The 22,028-nt window shown below is 43.4% G+C and overlaps 1 protein-coding gene across 1 annotated transcript; it reads left to right on the top strand.

Moving 5' to 3' along the window:
• Nucleotides 1-16,776: 16,776 nt before the first annotated feature.
• On the top strand, nt 16,777-18,087 carry LOC128197508 (uncharacterized). Its single transcript, XM_052879561.1, has one exon. The coding sequence runs from the start codon at nt 16,777-16,779 to the stop codon at nt 18,085-18,087; it is 1,311 nt and encodes a 436-aa protein (XP_052735521.1).
• Nucleotides 18,088-22,028: the final 3,941 nt, after the last annotated feature.

The raw sequence follows: 22,028 nt of genomic DNA, 5'->3' as shown, positions 1-22,028 counted from the left end.
CTTCCTCCACTTAATTAACTTCCTCCATTTCCTCCACTTCGTCCACTTCCTCCACTTCGTGAACTTCGTCCACTTTCTCCACTTCGTGAACTTCGTCCACTTCCTCCACTTCGTGAACTTCGTCCACTTCGTCAACTTCTTCCATTTCGTCAACTTCGTCAAGTTCCTCAACTTCGTCAACTTTCTCAACTTCGTCCACTTCGTCTACTTCGTCAACTTCTTTCGTGTCATCAACTTCGTCAAGTTCGTCAAGTTCGTCAACTTCGTCCACTTCATCCTCTTCGTCCTCTCGTCCACTTCGTCCACTTCGTCAACTATGTCCACTTCGTCAAATTCGTCCACTTCGTCCACTTCCTCCACTTCGTCTACTTTGTCAACTTCGTCCACTTCGTCAACTTCGTCCACATCGTCAACTTCTTCCATGTCGTCCACTTCGTCAAGTTCGTCAAGTTCGTCAAGTTCGTCCACTTCGTCCACTTCGTCCACTTCGTCAATTTCGTCCACTTCGTCCACTTCGTTCATTTCGTCCACTTCGTCCACTTCTTCCATTTCGTCAACTTCGTCAAGTTCCTCAACTTCGTCAACTTCCTCAACTTCGTCGACTTCGTCCACTTCGTCCATTTTCGTCCACTTCGTCAACTTCATCCACTTCGTCCATTTTGTCAACTTCGTGCACTTCGTCCTTTTCTTCCACCTCGTCCACTTCGTCAACTTCGTGCACTTCCTCCACTTCGTCAACTTTGTCAACTTCGTCCACTTCGTCCACTTTGTCAACTTCGTGAACTTCGTCCACTTAGTCCACTTGGTCATCTTCGTCCACTTTGTCCAGTTCGTCCACTTCGTCAACTTCTTCCATTTCGTCCACTTCGTCAAGTTCCTCAACTTCGTCAACTTCGTCCACTTCGTCCTCTTCGTCCACTTCGTCCACTTCGTCCACTTCGTCAACTATGTCCACTTCGTCCAATTCGTCTACTTCGTCAACTATGTCCACTTCGTCCACTTCATCAAGTTCATCAACTTCCTCAACTTCGTCCACTTCGTCAACGTCGTCAACTTCGTCGACTTCGTCTACTTCGTCTACTTCGTCCACTTCGTCTACTTCGTCAACTTCGTCCACTTCGTCAACTTCTTCCATTTGGTCAACTTCCTCAACTTCATCAACTTCCTCAACTTCGTCTACTTCGTCCACATTGTCCACTTCGTCAACTTCATCAACTTCGTTCAGTTTGTCAACTTCTCAACTTCGTCCACTTCGTCCATTTCATCCACTTCGTCCACTCCGTTAACTTCCTCAACTTCGTCCACTTCGTTTACTTGTCTACTTCGTCGACTTCGTCAACTTCGTCCACTTCATTAAGTTCTTCCGTTTCGTCAACTTCGTCAAGTTCCTCAATTTCGTCAACTTCGTCCACTTCGTCCACTTCCTCCACTTCGTCCACTTCCTCCACTCGTCCACTTCGTCAACTTTCTCAACTTTGTCAACTTCGTCCACTTCGTCAACTTCCTCCACTTCGTCCACTTCGTCAACTTCATGCACTTCCTCCACTTCGTCAACTTCCTCAACTTCGTCCACTTCGTTAACTTCGTCCACTTAGTCCACTTGGTCATCTTCGTCCACTTTGTCCACTTCGTCCACTTCGTCCACTTCGTCAACTTCTTCCATGTCGTCCACTTCGTCAAGGTCCTCAACTTCCTCAACTTCGTCCACTTCGTCAACGTCGTCAACTTCGTCAACTTCGTGCACTTCGTCTACTTCGTCAACTTCGTCCACTTGGTCCACTTCGTCCACTTCGTCAACTTCTTCCATTTCGTCAACTTCCTCAACTTCATCAAATTCCTCAACTTCGTCTACCTCGTCCACTTAATCCAATTCGTCCACTTCGCCAACTTCGTCCACTTTGTCCACTTCATCAACTTCGTTCACTTTGGCAACTTCTCAACTTCGTCCACTTCGTCCACTTCATCCACTTCGTCGACTCCGTTAACTTCGTCATCGTCCTCCATGTCGTCCACTTCGTTTACTTCCTCTACTTCATCCACTTCGTCAACTTCGTCCACTTCGTCAAGATCATCCATTTCGTCAACTTCATCAAGTTCCTCAATTTCGTCAACTTCGTCGACTTGCTCCACATCATCCACTTCGTCCACTTCGTCCACTTCGTCAACTTCGTGCACTTCCTCCACTTCGTCAACTTGCTGAATTTCGTCCACTTTGTCCACTTCGTCAACTTTGTCCACTTAGTCATCTTCGTCCACTTTGTCCACTTTGTCCACTTCGTCCACTTCGTGCACTTCGTCAACTTCTTCCATGTCGTCCACTTCGTCAAGTTCCTCAACTTCCTCAACTTCGTCCACTTCCTCAACTTCGTCCACTTCGTCAACGTCGTCAACTTCGTCCATTTCCTCTACTTCGTCAACTTCGTCCACTTGGTCCACTTCTTCCGCTTCGTCAACTTCTTCCTTTTCGTCAACTTCCTCAACTTCATCAACTTCCTCAACTTCGTCTACTTCGTCGATTTAGTCCAATTCGTCCACTTCGCCAACTTCGTCCACTTTGTCCACTTCATCAACTTTGTTCACTTTGTCAACTTCTCAACTTCGTCCACTTCATCCAATTCGTCAACTCCGTTAACTTCGTTCACTTCCTTCACTTCCTCCACTTCGTTTACTTCGTCCACTTCGTCAACTTCGTCCACTTCGTCAACATCTTCCATTTCGTCAACTTCGTCAAGTTCCTCAATTTCGTCATCTTCGTCCACTTCCTCCACTTCGTCCACTTCCTACACTTCATCCACTTCGTCAACTTTCTCAACTTCGTCAACTTCGTCCACTTCGTTAACATCGTCAACTTCCTCCACTTCGTCCACTTCGTCCACTTCGTCCACTTCATCAACTTCGTTCGTCAACTTTGTCTACTTAGTCCACTTGGTCATCTTCGTCCAATTTGTCCTCTTCGTCCACTTCGTTAACATCGTCAACTTCGTCCACTTCATCCACCTCGTCCACTTCGTCAATTTCGTCAACTTCTTCCATGTCGTTCACTTCGTCAAGTTCCTCAACTTCATCAACTTCCTCAACTTCGTTCACTTCGTCCATTTCGTCCACTTCGTCCACTTCGTCAACTTCGTCCACTTCGTCCTCTTCGTTCTCTCGTCCACTTCGTCCTCTTCGTTCTCTCGTCCACTTCGTCAACTATGTCCACTTCGTCCACTTTGTCCAATTCGTCCACTTCGTCCCCTTCGTCAACTTCGTGCACTTCCTCCACTTCGTCTACTTTGTAAACTTTGTCCACTTCGCCCACTTCGTCCACTTCGTCCACTTCGTCAACTTCGTCAAGTTCTTCTACTTTTTAAACTTCGTCAAGTTCCTCAATTTCCTCAACTTCGTCAACTTCCTCAACTTCGTCCACTTCGTCCACTTCGTCAACTTCATCCACTTCGTCAACTTCGTCAACTTCGTCCACTTTGTCAACTTCATCCATTTCGTCAACTTCCTCAACTTCGTCAACTTCCTCAACTTCGTCTACTTCGTCCAATTCGTCCACTTCGCCAACTTCGTCCACTTCTCAACTTCGTCACATTCGTACACTTCATCCACTTCGTCCACTCTGTTAACTTCCTCAACTTCCTCCACTTCGTTTACTCCCTCTACTTCGTCCATTTCGTGAACAGCTTCTATTTCGTCAACTTCCTCAACTTCGTCCACTTTGCCAACTTCGTCCTCTTCATCCAGTTCGGCAACTTCGTCAAAATCATCAACTAGTCAAATTCTTTCACTTCGTGTTCGCTCTTCTTCTTCTTTTTCTGCTTCCTCTTCTTCTTATTATTCTTCGTCCACTTCATCAACTTCGTCCATTTCCTCCACTTCGTCCACTTCCTCCACTTTTGCCACTTCGTCCATTTCGTCCACTTCGTCAACTTCTTCCATTTCGTCAACTTCTTCCATTTCGTCAACTTCCTCAACTTCGTCCACTTCCTCCACTTCGTCCATTTCGTCAACTTCGTCAACTTCGTCCACTTCGTAAACTTTGTCCACTCTGTTAACCTCCTCAACTTCCTCCACATCGTTTACTTCGTGCTTCTTCCTCTTCTTCTTCTTCTTCGTCTACTTCATCAACTTCCTCAACTTTCTCCACTTCGTCCACTTCGTCCACTTCGTCCACTTCGTCAACTTCGTCCACTTCGTCAACTTTGTCAACTTCGTCCACTTCGTCCACTTCGTCCACTTCGTCCACTTTGTCAACTTCGTCAACTTCGTCCACTTTTTCCACTTGGTCATCTTCGTCCACTTTTCCAGTTCGTCCACTTCGTCAACTTCGTCACCTTCGTCAACTTCTTCCATTTCGTCACTTCGTCAAGTTCCTCAACTTCGTCAACTTCGTCCACTTCGTCCTCTTCGTCCTCTCGTCCACTTCGTCCACTTCGTCAACTATGTCCACTTCGTCCAGTTCGTCCAATTCGTCTACTTCGTCCAGTTCGTCCAATTCGTCCACTTCGTCCACTTCGTCAACTATGTCCACTTCGTCCACTTCATAAAGTTCATCAACTTCCTCAACGTCGTCAACTTCGTCGACTTCGTCGACTTCGTCCACTTCGTCAACTTCGTCCACTTCGTCAAGTTCATCTATTTTTTAAACTTCGTCAAGTTCCTCAATTTCCTCAACTTCCTCAACTTCCTCAACTTCGTCCACTTCGTCTACTTCGTCCACTTCGTCCACTTCGTCAACTTCATCCACTTCGTCAACTTCCTCCACTTTGTCAACTTCATCCATTTCGTCAACTTCCTCAACTTCCTCAACTTCGTCTACTTCGTCCACTTCGTCCACTTCGCCAACTTCGTCCACTTCGTCCACTTCGTCCACTTCGCCAACTTCGTCCACTTCGTCAACTTCGTTCACTTTGTCAACTTCTCAACTTCGTCACATTCGTACACTTCATCCACTTCGTCCACTCTGTTAACTTCCTCCACTTCGTTTACTTCCTCTACTTCGTCCATTTCGTGAACATCTTCGATTTCGTCAACTTCCTCAACTTCGTCCACTTTTCCAAATTCGTCAACTTCGTCGTCTTCATCCAGTTCGGCAACTTCGTCAAAATCATAAACTAGTAAACTTCTTTCACTTCGTGTTCGCTCTTCTTCTTCTTTTTCTGCTTCCTCTTCTTCTTCTTCTTCTTCTTCGTCCACTTCATCAACTTCGTCCACTTCCTCCACTTGGTCCACTTCCTCCACTTTTGCCACTTCGTCCATTTCGTCCACTTCGTCAACTTCTTCCATTTCGTCAACTTCCTCAACTTCGTCCACTTCGTCCACTTCCTCCATTTCGTCAACTTCGTCCACTTCGTAAACTTTGTCCACTCCGTTAACCTCCTCAACTTCCTCCACATTGTTTACTTCGTGCTTCTTCCTCTTCTTCTTCTTCTTCGTCCACTTTATCAACTTCCTCAACTTTCTCCACTTCGTCCACTTCCTCCACTTCGTCCACTTCGTCAACTTCGTCCACTTCGTCCTTTTCTTCTACTTCGTGCTCTTCATCCACTTCATCAAGTTCATCAACTTCCTCAACTTCGTCCACTTCGTCAACATCGTCAACTTCGTCGACTTCGTCCACTTCGTCTACTTCGTCCACTTCGTCTACTTCGTCAACTTCGTCCACTTGGTCAACTTCTTCCATTTCGTCAACTTCCTCAACTTCCTCAACTTCGTCTACTTCGTTCTCTTAGTCCAATTAGTCCACTTCGCACACTTCGTCCACTTTGTCCACTTCATCAACTTCGTTCAGTTTGTCAACTTCTCAACTTCGTCCACTTCGTCCATTTCATCCACTTCGTCCACTCCGTTAACTTCCTCAACTTCCTCCACTTCGTCCACTTCGTTTACTTGTCTACTTCGTCCACTTCGTCCACTCCGTCCACTTCATCAAGTTCTTCCGTTTCGTCAACTTCGTCAAGTTCCTCAATTTCGTCAACTTCGTCCACTTCGTCCACTTCCTCCACTTCGTCCACTTCCTCCACTTCCTCCACTTCCTCCACTTCGTCAACTTTCTCAACTTCGTTAACTTCGTCCACTTCGTCAACTTCCTCCACTTCGTCAACTTCCTCAACTTCGTCCACTTCGTCAACTTCGTCCAGTTAGTCCACTTGGTTATCTTCGTCCACTTTGTCCACTTCGTCCACTTCATCAACTTCCTCAACTTCCTCAACTTCCTCATCTTCGTCTACTTCGTCAACGTCGTCAACTTCGTCCACTTCGTCCACTTCGTCTACTTCGTCAACTTCGTCCACTTGGTCCACTTCGTCCACTTCGTCAACTTCTTCCATTTCGTCCACTTCCTCAACTTCATCAACTTCCTCAACTTCGTCTATTTCGTCCACTTAGTCCAATTCGTCCACTTCGCCAACTTCGTCCACTTTGTCCACTTCATCAACTTCGTTCACTTTGGCAACTTCTCAACTTCGTCCACTTCATCCACTTCGTCCACTCCGTTAACTTCGTCATCTTCCTCCACGTCGTCCACTTCGTTTACTTCCTCTACTTCATCCACTTCGTCAACTTCGTCAACTTCGTCAACTTCGTCCACTTCGTCAACATCATCCATTTCGTCAACTTCGTCAAGTTCCTCAATTTCGTCAACTTCGTCGACCTCCTCCACTTCATCCACTTCGTCCACTTCGTCAACTTCGTGCTCTTCCTCCACTTCGTCAACTTCCTCAATTTCGTCCACTTCGTCCACTTCGTCAACTTTGTCCACTTAGTCCACTTAGTCATCTTCGTCCACTTTGTCCACTTCGTACACTTCGTCAACTTCGTGCACTTCGTCAACTTCTTCCATGTTGTCCACTTCGTCAAGTTCCTCAACTTCCTCAACTTCGTCCACTTCCTCAACTTCGTCCACTTCGTCAACGTCGTCAAATTAGTCCACTTCCTCTACTTCGTCAACTTCGTCCACTTGGTCCACGTCGTCCGCTTCGTCAACTTCTTCCACTTTGCCAACTTCCTCAACTTCATCAACATCCTCAACTTCGTCTACTTCGTCCACTTAGTCCAATTCGTCCACTTCGCCAACTTCGTCCACTTTGTCCACTTCATCAACTTCGTTCACTTTGTCAACTTCTCAACTTCGTCCACTCCGTTAACTTCGTTCACTTCCTCCACTTCGTTTACTTCCTCTACTTCGTCCACTTCGTCAACTTCGTCCACTTCGTCAACTTCGTCCACTTCGTCAACATCTTCCATTTCGTCAAGTTCCTCAATTTCGTCAACTTCGTCCACTTCCTCCACTTCGTCCACTTCCTACACTTCATCCACTTCGTCAACTTTCTCAAATTCATCAACTTCGTCCACTTCGTCAACTTCCTCCACTTCGTCCACTTCGTCCACTTCATCAACTTCGTGGACTTCCTCCACTTCGTCAACTTTGTCTACTTAGTCCACTTGGTCATCTTCGTCCAATTTGTCCACTTCGTCCACTTCGTCAACTTCTTCCATGTCGTTCACTTCGTCAAGTTCCTCAACTTCATCAACTTCCTCAACTTCGTCCACATCGTCCACTTCGTCCTCTTCGTTCTCTCGTCCACTTCGTCCCCTTCGTCAACTTCGTGCACTTCCTCCACTTCGTCTACTTTGTAAACTTCGTCCACTTCGTCCACTTCGTCAAGTTCTTCAATTTTTTAAACTTCGTCAAGTTCCTCAATTTCCTCAACTTTGTCAACTTCCTCAACTTCGTCCACTTCATCTACTTTGTCCACTTCGTCAACTTCATCCACTTCGTCAACTTTGTCAACTTCGTCCACTTTTCAACTTCATCCATTTCGTCAACTTCCTCAACTTCGTCAACTTCCTCAACTTCGTCTACTTCGTCCACTTCGTCCACTTCGCCAACTTCGTCCACTTCGTCAACTTCGTTCACTTTGTCAACTTCTCAACTTCATCACATTCGTACACTTCATCCACTTCGTCCACTCTGTTAACTTCCTCAACTTCCTCCACTTCGTTTACTTCCTCTACTTCGTCCATTTCGTGAACATCTTCGATTTCGTCAACTTCCTCAACTTCGTCCACTTTGCCAACTTCGTCAACTTTGTCCTCTTCATCCAGTTCGGCAACTTCGTCAAAATCATCAACTAGTCAACTTCTTTCACTTCGTGTTCGCTCTTCTTCTTCTTTTTCTGCTTCCTTTTCTTCTTCTTCTTCGTCCACTTCATCAACTTCGTCCACTTCCTCCACTTCGTCTACTTCCTCCACTTTGGCCACTTCGTCCATTTCGTCCACTTCGTCAACTTCTTCCATTTTGTCAACTTCCTCAACTTCGTCCACTTCGTCCACTTCCTCCACTTCGTCCATTTCGTCAACTTCGTCAACTTCGTCCACTTCGTAAACTTTGTCCACTCCGTTAACCTCCTCAACTTCCTCCACATCATTTACTTCGTGCTTCTTCCTCTTCTTCTTCTTCTTCGTCCACTTCATCAACTTCCTCAACTTTCTCCACTTCGTCCAGTTCGTCCATTTCGTCCACTTCGTCCACTTCTTCAACTTCTTCCATTTCTTCAACTTCCTCAACTTCCTCAACTTCGTCCACTTCATTCACTTCCTCCACTTCCTCCACTTCGTCAACTTCATCCACTTCGTCAACTTCGTCAACTTTGTCCACTCCATTAACTTCCTCCACTTCCTCCACTTTGTTTACTTCATGCACTTCGTCCAATTCGTCCACTTCGTCCAGTTAGTCCACTTTTTCATATTCGTCCACTTCGTCCACTTCGTCAACTTCGTACACTTCGTCAATTTCTTGCATTTCGTTCAATTCGTCAAGTTCCTCAACTTCCTAACCTTCGTCCACTTCCTCCACTTCGTCCACTTCGTCAACTTCCTCCACTTTGTCAACTTCGTCCAGTTCGTCAACTTCGTCCACTTCGTCAACTTCCTCAACTTCCATTTCGTCAACTTCGTCAAGTTCCTCAACTTCCTCAACTTTCTCAACTTCGTCCACTTCGTCAACTTCATCCACTTCGTCAACTTCGTCCACTTCGTCAACTTCATCCACTTCGTCTACTTCGTCCACTCCGTTAACTTCGTCATCTTCCTCCACGTTGTCCACTTCATTTACTTCCTCTACTTCATCCACTTCGTCAACTTCGTCAACTTCGTCCACTTCGTCCACTTCGTCAACATCATCCATTTAGTCAACTTCGTCAAGTTCCTCAATTTCGTCAACTTCGTCCACTTCCTTCACTTCATCCACTTCGTCGACTTCGTCCACTTCGTCAACTTCGTGCACTTCCTCCACTTCGTCAACTTCCTCAATTTCGTATATTTCGTCCACTTCGTCAACTTTGTCCACTTAGTCATCTTCGTCCACTTTGTCCACTTCGTACACTTCGTCAACTTTGTGCACTTCGTCAACTTCTTCCATGTCGTCCACTTCGTCAAGTTCCTCAACTTCCTCAACTTCGTCCACTTCCTCAACTTCGTCCACTTCGTCAACGTCGTCAACTTAGTCCACTTCCTCTACTTCGTTTACTTCGTCCACTTGGTCCACTTCGTCCGCTACGTCAACTTCTTCCATTTCGCCAACTTCCTCAACTTCATCAACTTCGTCTACTTCGTCCACTTAGTCCAATTCGTCCACTTCGCCAACTTCGTCCACTTTGTCCACTTCATCAACTTCGTTCACTTTGTCAACTTCTCAACTTCGTCCACTTCATCCACTTCGTCCACTCCGTTAACTTCGTTCACTTCCTCTACTTCCTCCACTTCGTTTACTTCCTCTACTTCGTCCACTTCGTCAACTTCGTCTACTTCGTCAACATCTTCCATTTCGTCAACGTCGTCAAGTTCCTCAATTTCGTCAACTTCGTCCACTTCCTCCACTTCGTCCACATCCTACACTTCATCCACTTCGTCAACTTTCTCAAATTCATCAACTTCGTCCACTTCGTCAACTTCGTCAACTTCCTCCACTTCGTCCCCTTCGTCCACTTCGTCCACTTCATCAACTTCGTGGACTTCCTCCACTTCGTCAACTTTGTCTACTTAGTCCACTTGGTCATCTTCGTCCAATTTGTCCACTTCGTCCACTTTGTCAACTTCTTTCATGTCGTTCACTTCGTCAAGTTCCTCAACTTCATCAACTTCCTCAACTTCGTTCACTTCGTCCATTTCGTCCACTTCGTCCTCTTCGTTCTCTCGTCCACTTCGTCCCCTTCGTCCCCTTCGTCAACTTCGTCAACTTCGTGCACTTCCTCCACTTCATCTACTTTGTAAACTTCATCCACTTCGTCCACTTCGTCCACTTCGTCAAGTTCTTCTATTTTTTAAACTTCGTCAAGTTCCTCAATTTCCTCAACTTTGTCAACTTCCTCAACTTCGTCCACGTCGTCTACTTCGTCCACTTCGTCCATTTCGTCAACTTCATCCACTTCGTCAACTTCGTCAACTTCGTCCACTTTGTCAACTTCATCAACTTCGTCAACTTCCTCAACTTCGTCAACTTCTCAACTTCATCACATTCGTACACTTCATCCACTTCGTCCACTCTGTTAACTTCCTCAACTTCCTCCACTTCGTTTACTTCCTCTACTTCGTCCATTTCGTGAACATCTTCGATTTCGTCAACTTCCTCAACTTCGTCCACTTTGCCAACTTCGTCCTCTTCATCCAGTTCGGCAACTTCGTCAAAATCATCAACTAGTCAACTTCTTTCACTTCGTGTTCGCTCTTCTTCTTCTTTTTCTGCTTCCTCTTCTTCTTCTTCTTCTTCGTCCACTTCATCAACTTCCTCCACTTCGTCCACTTCCTCCACTTTGGCCACTTCGTCCATTTCCTCCACTTCGTCAACTTCTTCCATTTCGGCAACTTCCTCAACTTCGTCCACTTCGTCCACTTCCTCCACTTCGTCCATTTCGTCAACTTCGTCAACTACGTCCACTTCGGAAACTTTGTCCACTCCGTTAACCTCCTCAACTTCCTCCACATCGTTTACTTCGTGCTTCTTCCTCTTCTTCTTCTTCTTCGTCCACTTCACCAACTTCCTCAACTTTCTCCACTTCGTCCACTTTTTCCAGTTCGTCCATTTCGTCCACTTCGTCCACTTCTTCAACTTCTTCCATTTCTTCAACTTCCTCAACTTCGTCCACTTCATTCACTTCCTCCACTTCCTCCACTTCGTCAACTTCATCCACTTCGTCAACTTCGTCAACTTTGTCCACTCCGTTAACTTCCTCCACTTCCTCCACTTTGTTTACTTCATGCACTTCGTCCAATTCGTCCACTTCGTCCAGTTAGTCCACTTTTTCGTATTCGTCCACTTCGTTCACTTCGTCCACTTCGTCAACTTCGTCCACTTCGTCAACTTCGTCCACTTCGTCAATTTCTTGCATTTCGTTCAATTCGTCAAGTTCCTCAACTTCCTAACCTTCGTCCACTTCCTCCACTTCCTCTACTTCCTCCATTTCGTCAACCTCGTCCACTTCGTCAACTTCGTCCACTTCGTCAACTTCCTCAACTTCCATTTCGTCAACTTCGTCAAGTTCCTCAACTTCCTCAACTTTCTCAACTTCGTCCACTTCCTCAACTTCATCCACTTCGTCAGCTTCGTCCACTTCGTCAACTTCGTCCACTTCGTCTACTTCGTCGACTTCGTTCACTTCGTCCACTTCGTCCACTTCGTCAACTTCGTCCACTTCGTCAACTTCTTCCATTTCGTCAACTTCGTCAACTTCCTCAATTTCGTCAACTTTGTCCTCTTCGTCCACTCGTCCTCTTCGTCCACTTCGTCAACTTCGTCAACTATGTCCACTTCGTCCACTTCGTTCACTTCTTCCACTTCGTCCAATTCGTCCAATTCGTCCACTTCATCCACTTCGTCCACTTTGTCCACTTCGTCCACTTCCTCCACTTCGTCAACTTCGTCCACTTCGTCAACTTCTTCCATTTCGTCAACTTCGTCAACTTCCTCAATTTCGTCAACTTTGTCCTCTTCGTCCACTTCATCAACTTCGTCAACTATGTCCACTTCGTCCACTTCGTTCACTTCTTCCACTTCGTCCAATTCGTCCAATTCGTCCACTTCATCCACTTCGTGCACGTTGTCCACTTCGTCCACTTCCTCCACTTCATCAACTTTGTCAACTTCATCCACTTTGTCAGCTTCGTCAACTTCATCAACTTCTTTCACTTCGTCCACTTTGTCAACTTCGTCCACTTCCTCCACTTCCTCCACATCCTCCACTTCGTCCTTTTCGTCCACTTCGTTCAGTTCGTCCACTTCGTCAACTTCGTCCACTTCATCAACTTCGTCCACTTCGTCAACTTCGTGCACTTCCCCCACTTCGTCAACTTTGTCAACTTCGTCCACTTCCTCAACTTCGTCCACTTAGTCCACTTCGTCATCTTCGTCCACTTCGTCCACTTCGTCAACTTCGTCCACTTCGTCAACTTCTTCTATTTCGTCCACTTCGTCCACTTCGTCCACCTCGTCCACTTCGTCAACTTCGTGCACTTCGTCCACTTCGTCAACTTCGTCCACTTCGTCAACTTCTTCCATTTCGTCAACTTCGTCAACTTCCTCAATTTCGTCCACTTTGTCCTCTTCGTCCACTTCGTCCTCTTCGTCCACTTCGTCAACTTCGTCAACTATGTCCACTTCGTCCACTTCGTTCACTTCTTCCACTTCGTCCAATTCGTCCAATTCGTCCACTTCCTCCACTTCGTCAACTTTGTCAACTTCATCCACTTCGTCAGCTTCGTCAACTTCATCAACTTCTTTCACTTCGTCCACTTTGTCAACTTCGTCAACTTCCTCCACTTCCTCCACTTCCTCCACTTCGTCCTTTTCGTCCACTTCGTTCAGTTCGTCCACTTCGTCAACTTCGTCCACTTCATCAACTTCGTCCACTTCGTCAACTTCGTGCATCTTCGTCCACTTCGTCATCTTTGTCAACTTCGTCCACTTCCTCAACTTCGTCAACTTCGTCCACTTAGTCCACTTCGTCATCTTCGTCCACTTCGTCCACTTCGTCACCTTCTTCCATTTCGTCCACTTCGTCAAGTTCCTCAACTTCGTCAAACACCTCAACTTCGTCCACTTCGTCCACCTCGTCCACTTCATCCACTTCGTCCACTCCGTTAACTTCGTTCACTTCCTCTACTTCCTCCACTTCGTTTACTTCCTCTACTTCGTCCACTTCGTCCACTTCGTCACCTTCTTCCATTTCGTCCACTTCGTCAAGTTCCTCAACTTCGTCAAACACCTCAACTTCGTCCACTTCGTCCACCTCGTCCACTTTGTCAACTTCGTCCACTTCGACAGATTCATCCACTCCGTCAACTTCGTCAAGTTCCTCAACCTCCTCAACTTCATCCTCTTCGTCCTCTTCGTCCACTTCCTCCTATTCGTCCACTTCCTCCTATTCGTCCTCTTTGTCCACTTCGTCAACTATTTCCACTTCGTCCACTTCGTGCACTTCGTCCACTTCGTGCACTTCCTCCACTTCGTCCACTTCGTGCACTTCCTCCACTTCGTCCACTTCGTCCATTTCGTCCACTTCGTCCACTTTGCCTACTTCATCCACTTCCTCCACTTCCTCCACTTCGTCCACTTTGTCAACTTCGTCCACTTCGTCCCCTTCGTCAACTTCGTCAACTTCCTCAACTTCGTCAACTTCGTCTATAAGATCCATAGAAAAATATAAAAATTTTCTATTTTATTTTATTTTCTGGTTGTGATCCTAAATATTTAAGTGTAGTATGTATTGGTTTGTAGAAAGTATTGAGAAAGTGAATAAAAATTAGTTAATATTAGTTTTTATACTTAATTTTCGAAATTTATATGAAATAAGGCTTATGTAACATTGTTTGCATTAAATTATCAACAAATTTGAAATGGTGTAGTGGTCAGTGCATATATATTGATGTTAGAGAACATTAGTTCGATTCTTATCCAGACACTTCTTAGCTTTACAATTTCCATTTTTATGATTGGTTGACATGTGTGGCCCACATGATGTAGGAAAGAGAAAAAAAGGAAATGTTGATCTTGTCTTGTGAACGTGAATTATGCAGAAGGGGTTGTTCTTTTTTGTTTTTTTTTCTTTTCTTTCTTGTTTCTTCCATGCATAGTTAGATCTAGAAAAAATTAAAGTGAGAATAAGTTAGAATTTTTTTGTAACTCTAGGAATGGTTGTTCACGGAGAAGGTAGTGTATTTGTTTTTTTTCCTCCTTTAATAGTTTGGTATTATGTGCTTTTGCATGGGATTGGAGAGGTGGTTTTGTGAAAAAACAAAACCCGTGTCTGATATGTTTGGGTTTGTAGTGAGCAAAGAAATATTTGCAAAGACTTTGGAGGCATAGGAGGGACTCACCTTATTGTTGTTTTGTTGTGGACATTATTTTTTTTTAGTCTGAAGTTGATTGTAAAAGAGAGGAGGGGCTTTTAATTAGCTTAATTTGTGAGTCAGAGAAAAACATTTGCTACTATTCTTACACCAAAAAAAAAAAAAACAGAACACTAGTAAGAGAGGTGTAGAGACTTTGTTCTTCTACTCTTAGTGGAGTTTCAAAGAGGATCCAAGAAGGTGGAGTGACTTTGGGGTACATCAAGAGGAGAGAAGCTTGTGGTCATTTCATTGACATCAAAGAAAACTCTAGAAAATTTCTACAACAAGAAGTAAGGGGAGCTTGCCTTGCTTTATTTAGTTGTGATTTGGTGAATGGTGGGAATGGGTATATATTTGAAAAGGGTATAGCTTGATATATGTGTTGCATGGGGTATAACTTTGATATATGTTTTCTTGGGGTATAGCATGATATATGTGTTGCATGGGGTATAACTTTGATATATGTTTTCTTGGGTTGTTGCATGGAGTATAACTTTGATATATGTTTTCTTGGGGTATAGCGTGATATATGTTTTGCATGGGGTATAACTTTGATATATATTTTTCTTGGTTATAACTTGATATATGGGTTGCATGGGGTATAACTTTGACATATGTTTTCTTGGGGTATAGCTTGATATGTTTTGCATGAGGTATAATTTTGATATATGTTTTGCATGGGGTATACCTTTAATATGTGTTTCCTTGTTATATTTGTAATTTTTCAAGTTATGTTTTTATGGTTTCCATGTGGGGTACCTTCTTACACTCTAAATGTAGAGTGTATGAGGTGTGAAGGGGTGAGTTTTCTCTTCCTTTTAGTGGAAGAAATGAGTGAGTAAGTGGGTTAGGAAGAAGACTGAGCTTAGGAAAAACCAGGGGGTGTAAACTTGGTAATTTCAGGGGGTGCGCCAGAAATTTTGTTTTCTGGACACGGGGTATAAACTTAATAATTTCTGGGGGTGTACCAGAAATTCTGTTTTCTGGATAGGGGTATGAACTTGGTAATTTCAGGGGGTGCGCCAGAAGGTCTGTTTTCTGGACACAGGGTATAAACTTAATAATTTCAGGGGGTGCGCTAGAGATTCTGTTTTCTGGACACGGGGTATAAACTTAATAATTTTTGGGGGTGCACCAGAAATTCTGTTTTCTGGACAGGGGGTGTGAACTTAGTAATTTCAGGAGGTGAGCCAGAAATTTTAATTTCTGGACAGGGATGTGAAATTAGTAAATTTTGGGGTTAAAAAGAAAATGTATTTTAAAATATTTTTTGAGAATTGTTGGTTATTTTTTTGTGGTCTATATTTTTGTTGGTTTTATACATGTTATTGAGAACATGTATGAGTTAGTAATCGAGTACAATTACTGTCGAGTAATACATGTTAATGAGAACATGTATCAGATTGTGATCGAGCGTGATTAATTAAGTTCGTTGGCAATCATATAGTAGATTAAGTTAATTTACTTGTTCTTTTGTAAAAAAAAAAAAAAGAAAAGGTGTGAGAAATTCGATACGATTATAGATTTGAAGATCAGAAATTTGAGTATCACTTTCTTCTACGTGAGTAGGTGATTGTCTCGCCCATGACTTCGGCTCGTGCTGAGTATAGTGCATTTGTACGCGTAGTACCAATGTGTTTACTCGTTAGTCCTTGAGGAGTCAGGGAAGACAGGTATGAAGTTACGATGGGAGACGATTTTCATACCGCTATTGAGAGCAGGTTGTGAGGACGAAATGTGAAGAAGGATTGGTTTTCCCCAGAGGATTATCGACTGTTATTGAGAACAGGAGGTGATGACGAAAATACAAAGAAAACGACATTGAATTATTGAAAGGATAGATTGTGGTGATATTTTTCGCGTCAATATATGTTATTGTGATTTTTTTTGTTGTATGATCTGTGTATAATATGATATTTCTCGTTGCTCACCCTTGCATGTTGTGGTTTTGGTTTCCACCTGCAATGATCGTACTTGTACGGGAGCAGATGATATTGCAGATGTTACTGGAATGGAGTAGCTCAACGAGAGTGCTGGGAAATAAAACTTGTCTGGGATTTTCTTTAAGTTGCTATTTATCGGCGTGTTTAATTTTTATCGTTGTAAAAGACAAATAATATGTGTTTTCAATATGATGTAAGAACATATAATAAGTAATGCTTTGCTTCCGCATAAAAAAAAAATCTGTATTTGGACGAGAATGTTTTAAACGTTTGTAGTTTGATCTATTTTAAGTAACATCTTATTAAGGGGCATTACAATTTTGGTATCAGAGCCTTGGTTTTTGAAAAATCTTTTAGGGCCTTGGGGAGTGAGCTCGACTAGTTCTTTTTTTTTTGTAGATTTGAATGATTGTGTGACAATTTTCTTATCCATTTGTTTTTTTTAAAAAAATGATAGAGGATGTCGAGACGGGGAAGAACTCCTACTCCTATCAATGCTACTGCTGATCTCGTACAGGCTCTTCGAGAAATTTCTCTGGTGCTGCAGGGGCAGCAAGAGCAACATGTTGACCAAGCTGTTAGGCCGCGTGTGGGTATGAATGATTTCTTGCAGTACAATCCTGTCAAGTTCAATGGGAAGGCCACTCCAGATGAGGCAGACGACTGGATCTGTTGTAATGAGAAGATTTTCGATGCGATTGACTATTCTGAGGCTCAGAAGCTTGTTTTTGCTACTTACATGTTAGCTGGGGTGGCAGAATACTGGTGGCGCGGTCTTCGGATGGGGATGGATGCTAGGGGAGAAGTCGCCATTTGGGAGGACTTCAGATTCAAATTCTTGGAGAGGTACTTTCCTGTCAATGCAAAAATGGAGCGAGAGGCTGAATTCTTGACCTTGCAACAAGGGAATATGTCAGTGCAGGCTTACAAGGAGAGGTTCGAATATTTTGCTCGATTCTATACTCAGAATGTGAGCGAGGAATGGAAGTGTAGAAATTTTGAGAGAGGCTTGCGCCACAATCTTCCTAAAGCCCTGGTCCTTTTGAAAATTAATCATTTTCCTGAGCTAGTGGAGCAGGCTAAAGTGGTGGAAGGAATGGAAGAAAAAGGACGAGTAATGAGAATTGAGAAAGGAAGTTCCTCCAGAGGAAAGCCTCAAAAGAAGCCTTATGAGAGACCAGCACCGTTCAGTTTGGGGATCCTGACATGCTTTGAGTGTGGTGGAAATCATCTTAGAAGGAACTATCCCAAGCTTGTGGACGTCAAAAAGGAAGTGAGGGTATGTTTCACATGCAATAAGCCAGGACACATTTCTCGTGATTGTCCCCAAAGGAAGACATCCGGTGGAGTGCCTCAGAAAACTGTCAATGTTGGAAAGCCGCAAGCGTCAGGCAGGGTTTTTGCTATGTCAGGGGCTGAAGCTGAGAAGTCAGGTAATTTGATACTTGATGCTTGTTCTTTGTTTGACAAAACTGTGATTGTTTTGTTTGATTCGGGTGCAACACACTCGTTTATTTCTTTGTTATGTGTGGAGAATCTTGGTCTCTCTATGTTTGATTTGGGGTGTGAGCTTATAGTCTCCACTCCAGCATCCGGACAAGTTTCAACCAGTTCAGTCTGTGTTGGGTGTCCGATTGAAGTGGAAGGACGCAAGTCCAAGGTCAACTTGGTGTGCCTACCGCTTGAGGGTTTGGATGTGATCTTGGGAATGGATTGGTTAGCTGATAATCGTGTGCTGATCGACTATGGACATCAGAAGGTGATTTTCTAAGAACAAGAAGGTGTTGAAATGTCAAAATCAAAAGAGGTGTTGTAGGATCTCAAGGATGGAGCTGTCTGTTTTGCAGTGATGGTGAAAGAGCAAAAGGAAAACACAAACGAACAAATCAGTGGAATCCTCGTAGTAGAAGAGTATGCAGATGTGTTTCCGGAAGAGGTTCCAGGATTGCCACCGAGTCGAGAGGTGGAATTTACAATTGATTTGCTGCCAGGAACAAGGCCAATATCAATGGCTCCATACCGTATGGCTCTTGCAGAATTAACCGAGTTGAAGAATCAGATAGAAGATTTACTAGAGAAGAAGTTTATAAGGCCCAGTGTGTCACCGTGGGGTGCGCCTGTATTACTAGTGAAGAAGAAAGATGGAAGCTCGAGGTTGTGTGTGGATTATAGGCAGCTAAACAAGGTTACTATAAAAAATAAGTACCCTTTGCCAAGGATCGATGATTTATTAGACCAGTTGAAAGGTGTGGGGGTGTTTTCAAAGATAGATTTGCGATCGGGGTATCATCAAATCCTTGTCAAGCCTGAGGATGTGCAGAAAACAGCATTCCGCTCACGCTACAGACACTACGAGTATGTTGTAATGCCTTTCGGTGTAACGAATGCTCCAGCTATTTTCATGGATTACATGAATCGTATTTTTCGTTCTTGCTTGGATCAGTTTGTCGTACTATTCATTGACGACATCCTTATATACTCTAGGAACCGAGAGGAGCATGCTGAACATCTGCGAACGGTATTAGAAATCCTAAGGGAACATCAGTTGTATGGAAAGCTGTCGAAGTGTGAATTTTGGTTGGATGAAGTTCAATTTCTCGGCCATGTGGTATGTGCTCAAGGAATCTCTGTAGATCCAGACAAGGTTGAAGCAGTGTTGAAGTGGGAACGTCCTTCGTCGGTGACCAAAGTAAGAAGTTTTGTTGGACTAGCAGGTTATTATCGGAAGTTTGTTAAGGGATTCTCCAAGATAGTGGGTCCTTTAACACAGTTGACAAGGAAGGACCAACCGTTTGTTTGGACAGATCGGTGTGAAGCTAGTTTCGAGGAGATGAAACGGAGATTAACAATTGCTCCAGTACTGATTATTCCAGACACAAGCAAGGCTTTTGAAGTGTATTGTGATGCATCATATCAAGGTTTAGGTTGTGTTTTGATGTAGCTTAGAAGACCAGTGGCGTACGCATCTCGTTAGTTAAAAAATCATGAAAGAAACTATCCGACGCATGATTTAGAATTGGCGGTAGTGGTGTTTGCATTGAAGACTTGGCGACACTATTTGTATGGGGCGAGTTTTCAGGTTTTTAGCGATCATAAAAGTCTGAAATACTTGTTTGATCAAAAGGAATTAAATATGCGGCAACGGAGGTGGATGGAATATCTGAAAGACTTCGATTTTGAGCTGCAATATCATCCTGGAAAAGCAAACGTTGTTGCTGATGCTCTGAGTAGGAAGCGTGTTCAGATGTCTGCCTTGATGATCAAAGAGTTGGAGCTGATAGAGAAGTTGCGAGACTTGAACCTTGGCATGCATTTAGGACAAGGTCATTTGTGGTGCAGTCATCTAAAAATCACGAGTGAGTTCTTAGAACAAGTGAAGGCAGAACAAGAAATAGATCAGGAGCTTCAGCGTATTGTGAAGAAGTTGGGGATTGACCAGGTTAAAGACTTTGCTTTGAGTAGTGATGGCATACTTCGCTTTCAGGGAAGAGTGTGTGTTCCAGCAAAACCTGAGTTGAAAAGACTGATATTTGAGGAAGGGCATAAGAGCAATCTAAGTATACATCCGGGAATGACCAAGATGTATAAAGACTTGAAAGAGTCCTTTTGGTGGGATGGAATGAAGAAGGATGTGGTAGAGTTTGTGGCTTCTTGTTTGGTATGTCAGAAGGCAAAGATAGAACATCAAAGGCCGGGTGGAATGTTACAGCAGTTAGATATTCCCCAATGGAAATGGGATAGCATCTCGATGGATTTTGTAACTCACTTACCGAGGTCATCAAAGGGTCATGATTCCATTTGGGTAATAGTTGATCGTTTGACGAAGAGTGCTCACTTTTTGCCAATCAACCTAAGGATGTCAATGGAGAAGTTAGCGGAGCTGTATATTCGGGAAATAGTGAGATTGCATGGTGTGCCTAATAGCATTGTCTCAGATCGGGATCCAAGGTTTACCTCAAGGTTTTGGAAATTGTTGCAAGAGGCTTTGGGTTCAAGGTTGAGGATGAGCTCAGCGTATCACCCTCAAACAGATGGACAGACTGAAAGGACTATTCAATCGCTGGAAGACTTGTTGAGGACTTATGTCTTGGATCATCTGGGAGGTTGGAGCGAGATCCTACCGTTGGTGGAGTTTACTTACAACAATAGTTATCACTCTAGCATCGGAATGACACCTTTTGAAGATTTGTATGGGCGAAGATGTCGGACTCCTTTGTGTTGGTTTCAGGATGGAGAAGCTATAGTGATAGGTCTTGAGTTGTTACAACAAACTACTGAGAAGGTAAGGTTGATTCAAGAGAGGATGAGAACAACTCAAAGCAGGCAGAAGTCGTATGCGGATCAGAGGAGAAGGCCACTTGAGTTTAGCGAAGGAGATCATGTGTTTCTGCGGGTAACACCGGTGACAGGCGTGGGTAGGGCTATCAAGTCAAGGAAATTGTCACCAAAGTTTCTCGGACCCTATGACATTCTGAGAAAAATTGGACCGGTAGCATACGAAGTAGCATTACCTCCGCAGTTAGCAAATCTACATAATGTATTCCATGTATCGCAACTGAGGAAGTATGTCTATGATCCCACTCATGTCTTGGAAGCAGAGGACATTCAAGTGCGTGAAGATCTCATTGTAGAAGCTAGGCCAGTAAGGGTGTTAGAAGTTCAGACAAAAGAACTTCGGGGAAAGAAAATTTGTACTGTGAAAGTACTTTGGAACGAGATAACTCAAGAGATGACTTGGGAGCTAGAGGATTTTATGAGAAAAGAATACCCCCATTTGTTTGAAGTACTACCTTAGATTTTCGAGGACGAAAATTTTTGGAGTTGGGGAGAATGTAAGATCCATAGAAAAATATAAAAATTTTCTATTTTATTTTATTTTCTGGTTGTGATCCTAAATATTTAAGTGTAGTATGTATTGGTTTGTAGAAAGTATTGAGAAAGTGAATAAAAATTAGTTAATATTAGTTTTTATACTTAATTTTCGAAATTTATATGAAATAAGGCTTAAGTAACATTGTTTGCATTAAATTATCAACAAATTTGAAATGGTGTAGTGGTCAGTGCATATATATTGATGTTAGAGAACATTAGTTCGATTCTTATCCAGACACTTCTTAGCTTTACAATTTCCATTTTTATGATTGGTTGACATGTGTGGCCCACATGATGTAGGAAAGAGAAAAAAAGGAAATGTTGATCTTGTCTTGTGAACGTGAATTATGCAGAAGGGGTTGTTCTTTTTTGTTTTTTTTTCTTTTCTTTCTTGTTTCTTCCATGCATAGTTAGATCTAGAAAAAATTAAAGTGAGAATAAGTTAGAATTTTTTTGTAACTCTAGGAATGGTTGTTCACGGAGAAGGTAGTGTATTTGTTTTTTTTCCTCCTTTAATAGTTTGGTATTATGTGCTTTTGCATGGGATTGGAGAGGTGGTTTTGTGAAAAAACAAAACCCGTGTCTGATATGTTTGGGTTTGTAGTGAGCAAAGAAATATTTGCAAAGACTTTGGAGGCATAGGAGGGACTCACCTTATTGTTGTTTTGTTGTGGACATTATTTTTTTTTAGTCTGAAGTTGATTGTAAAAGAGAGGAGGGGCTTTTAATTAGCTTAATTTGTGAGTCAGAGAAAAACATTTGCTACTATTCTTACACCAAAAAAAAAAAAAAACAGAACACTAGTAAGAGAGGTGTAGAGACTTTGTTCTTCTACTCTTA

This window comes from Vigna angularis, chromosome 6, assembly GCF_016808095.1.
Source record: "Vigna angularis cultivar LongXiaoDou No.4 chromosome 6, ASM1680809v1, whole genome shotgun sequence".
NCBI classification, from domain to species: Eukaryota; Viridiplantae; Streptophyta; class Magnoliopsida; order Fabales; family Fabaceae; genus Vigna; species Vigna angularis.
Note: the sequence above shows the minus strand (reverse complement) of the source record. Positions and strands in the feature narration are given on the sequence as shown.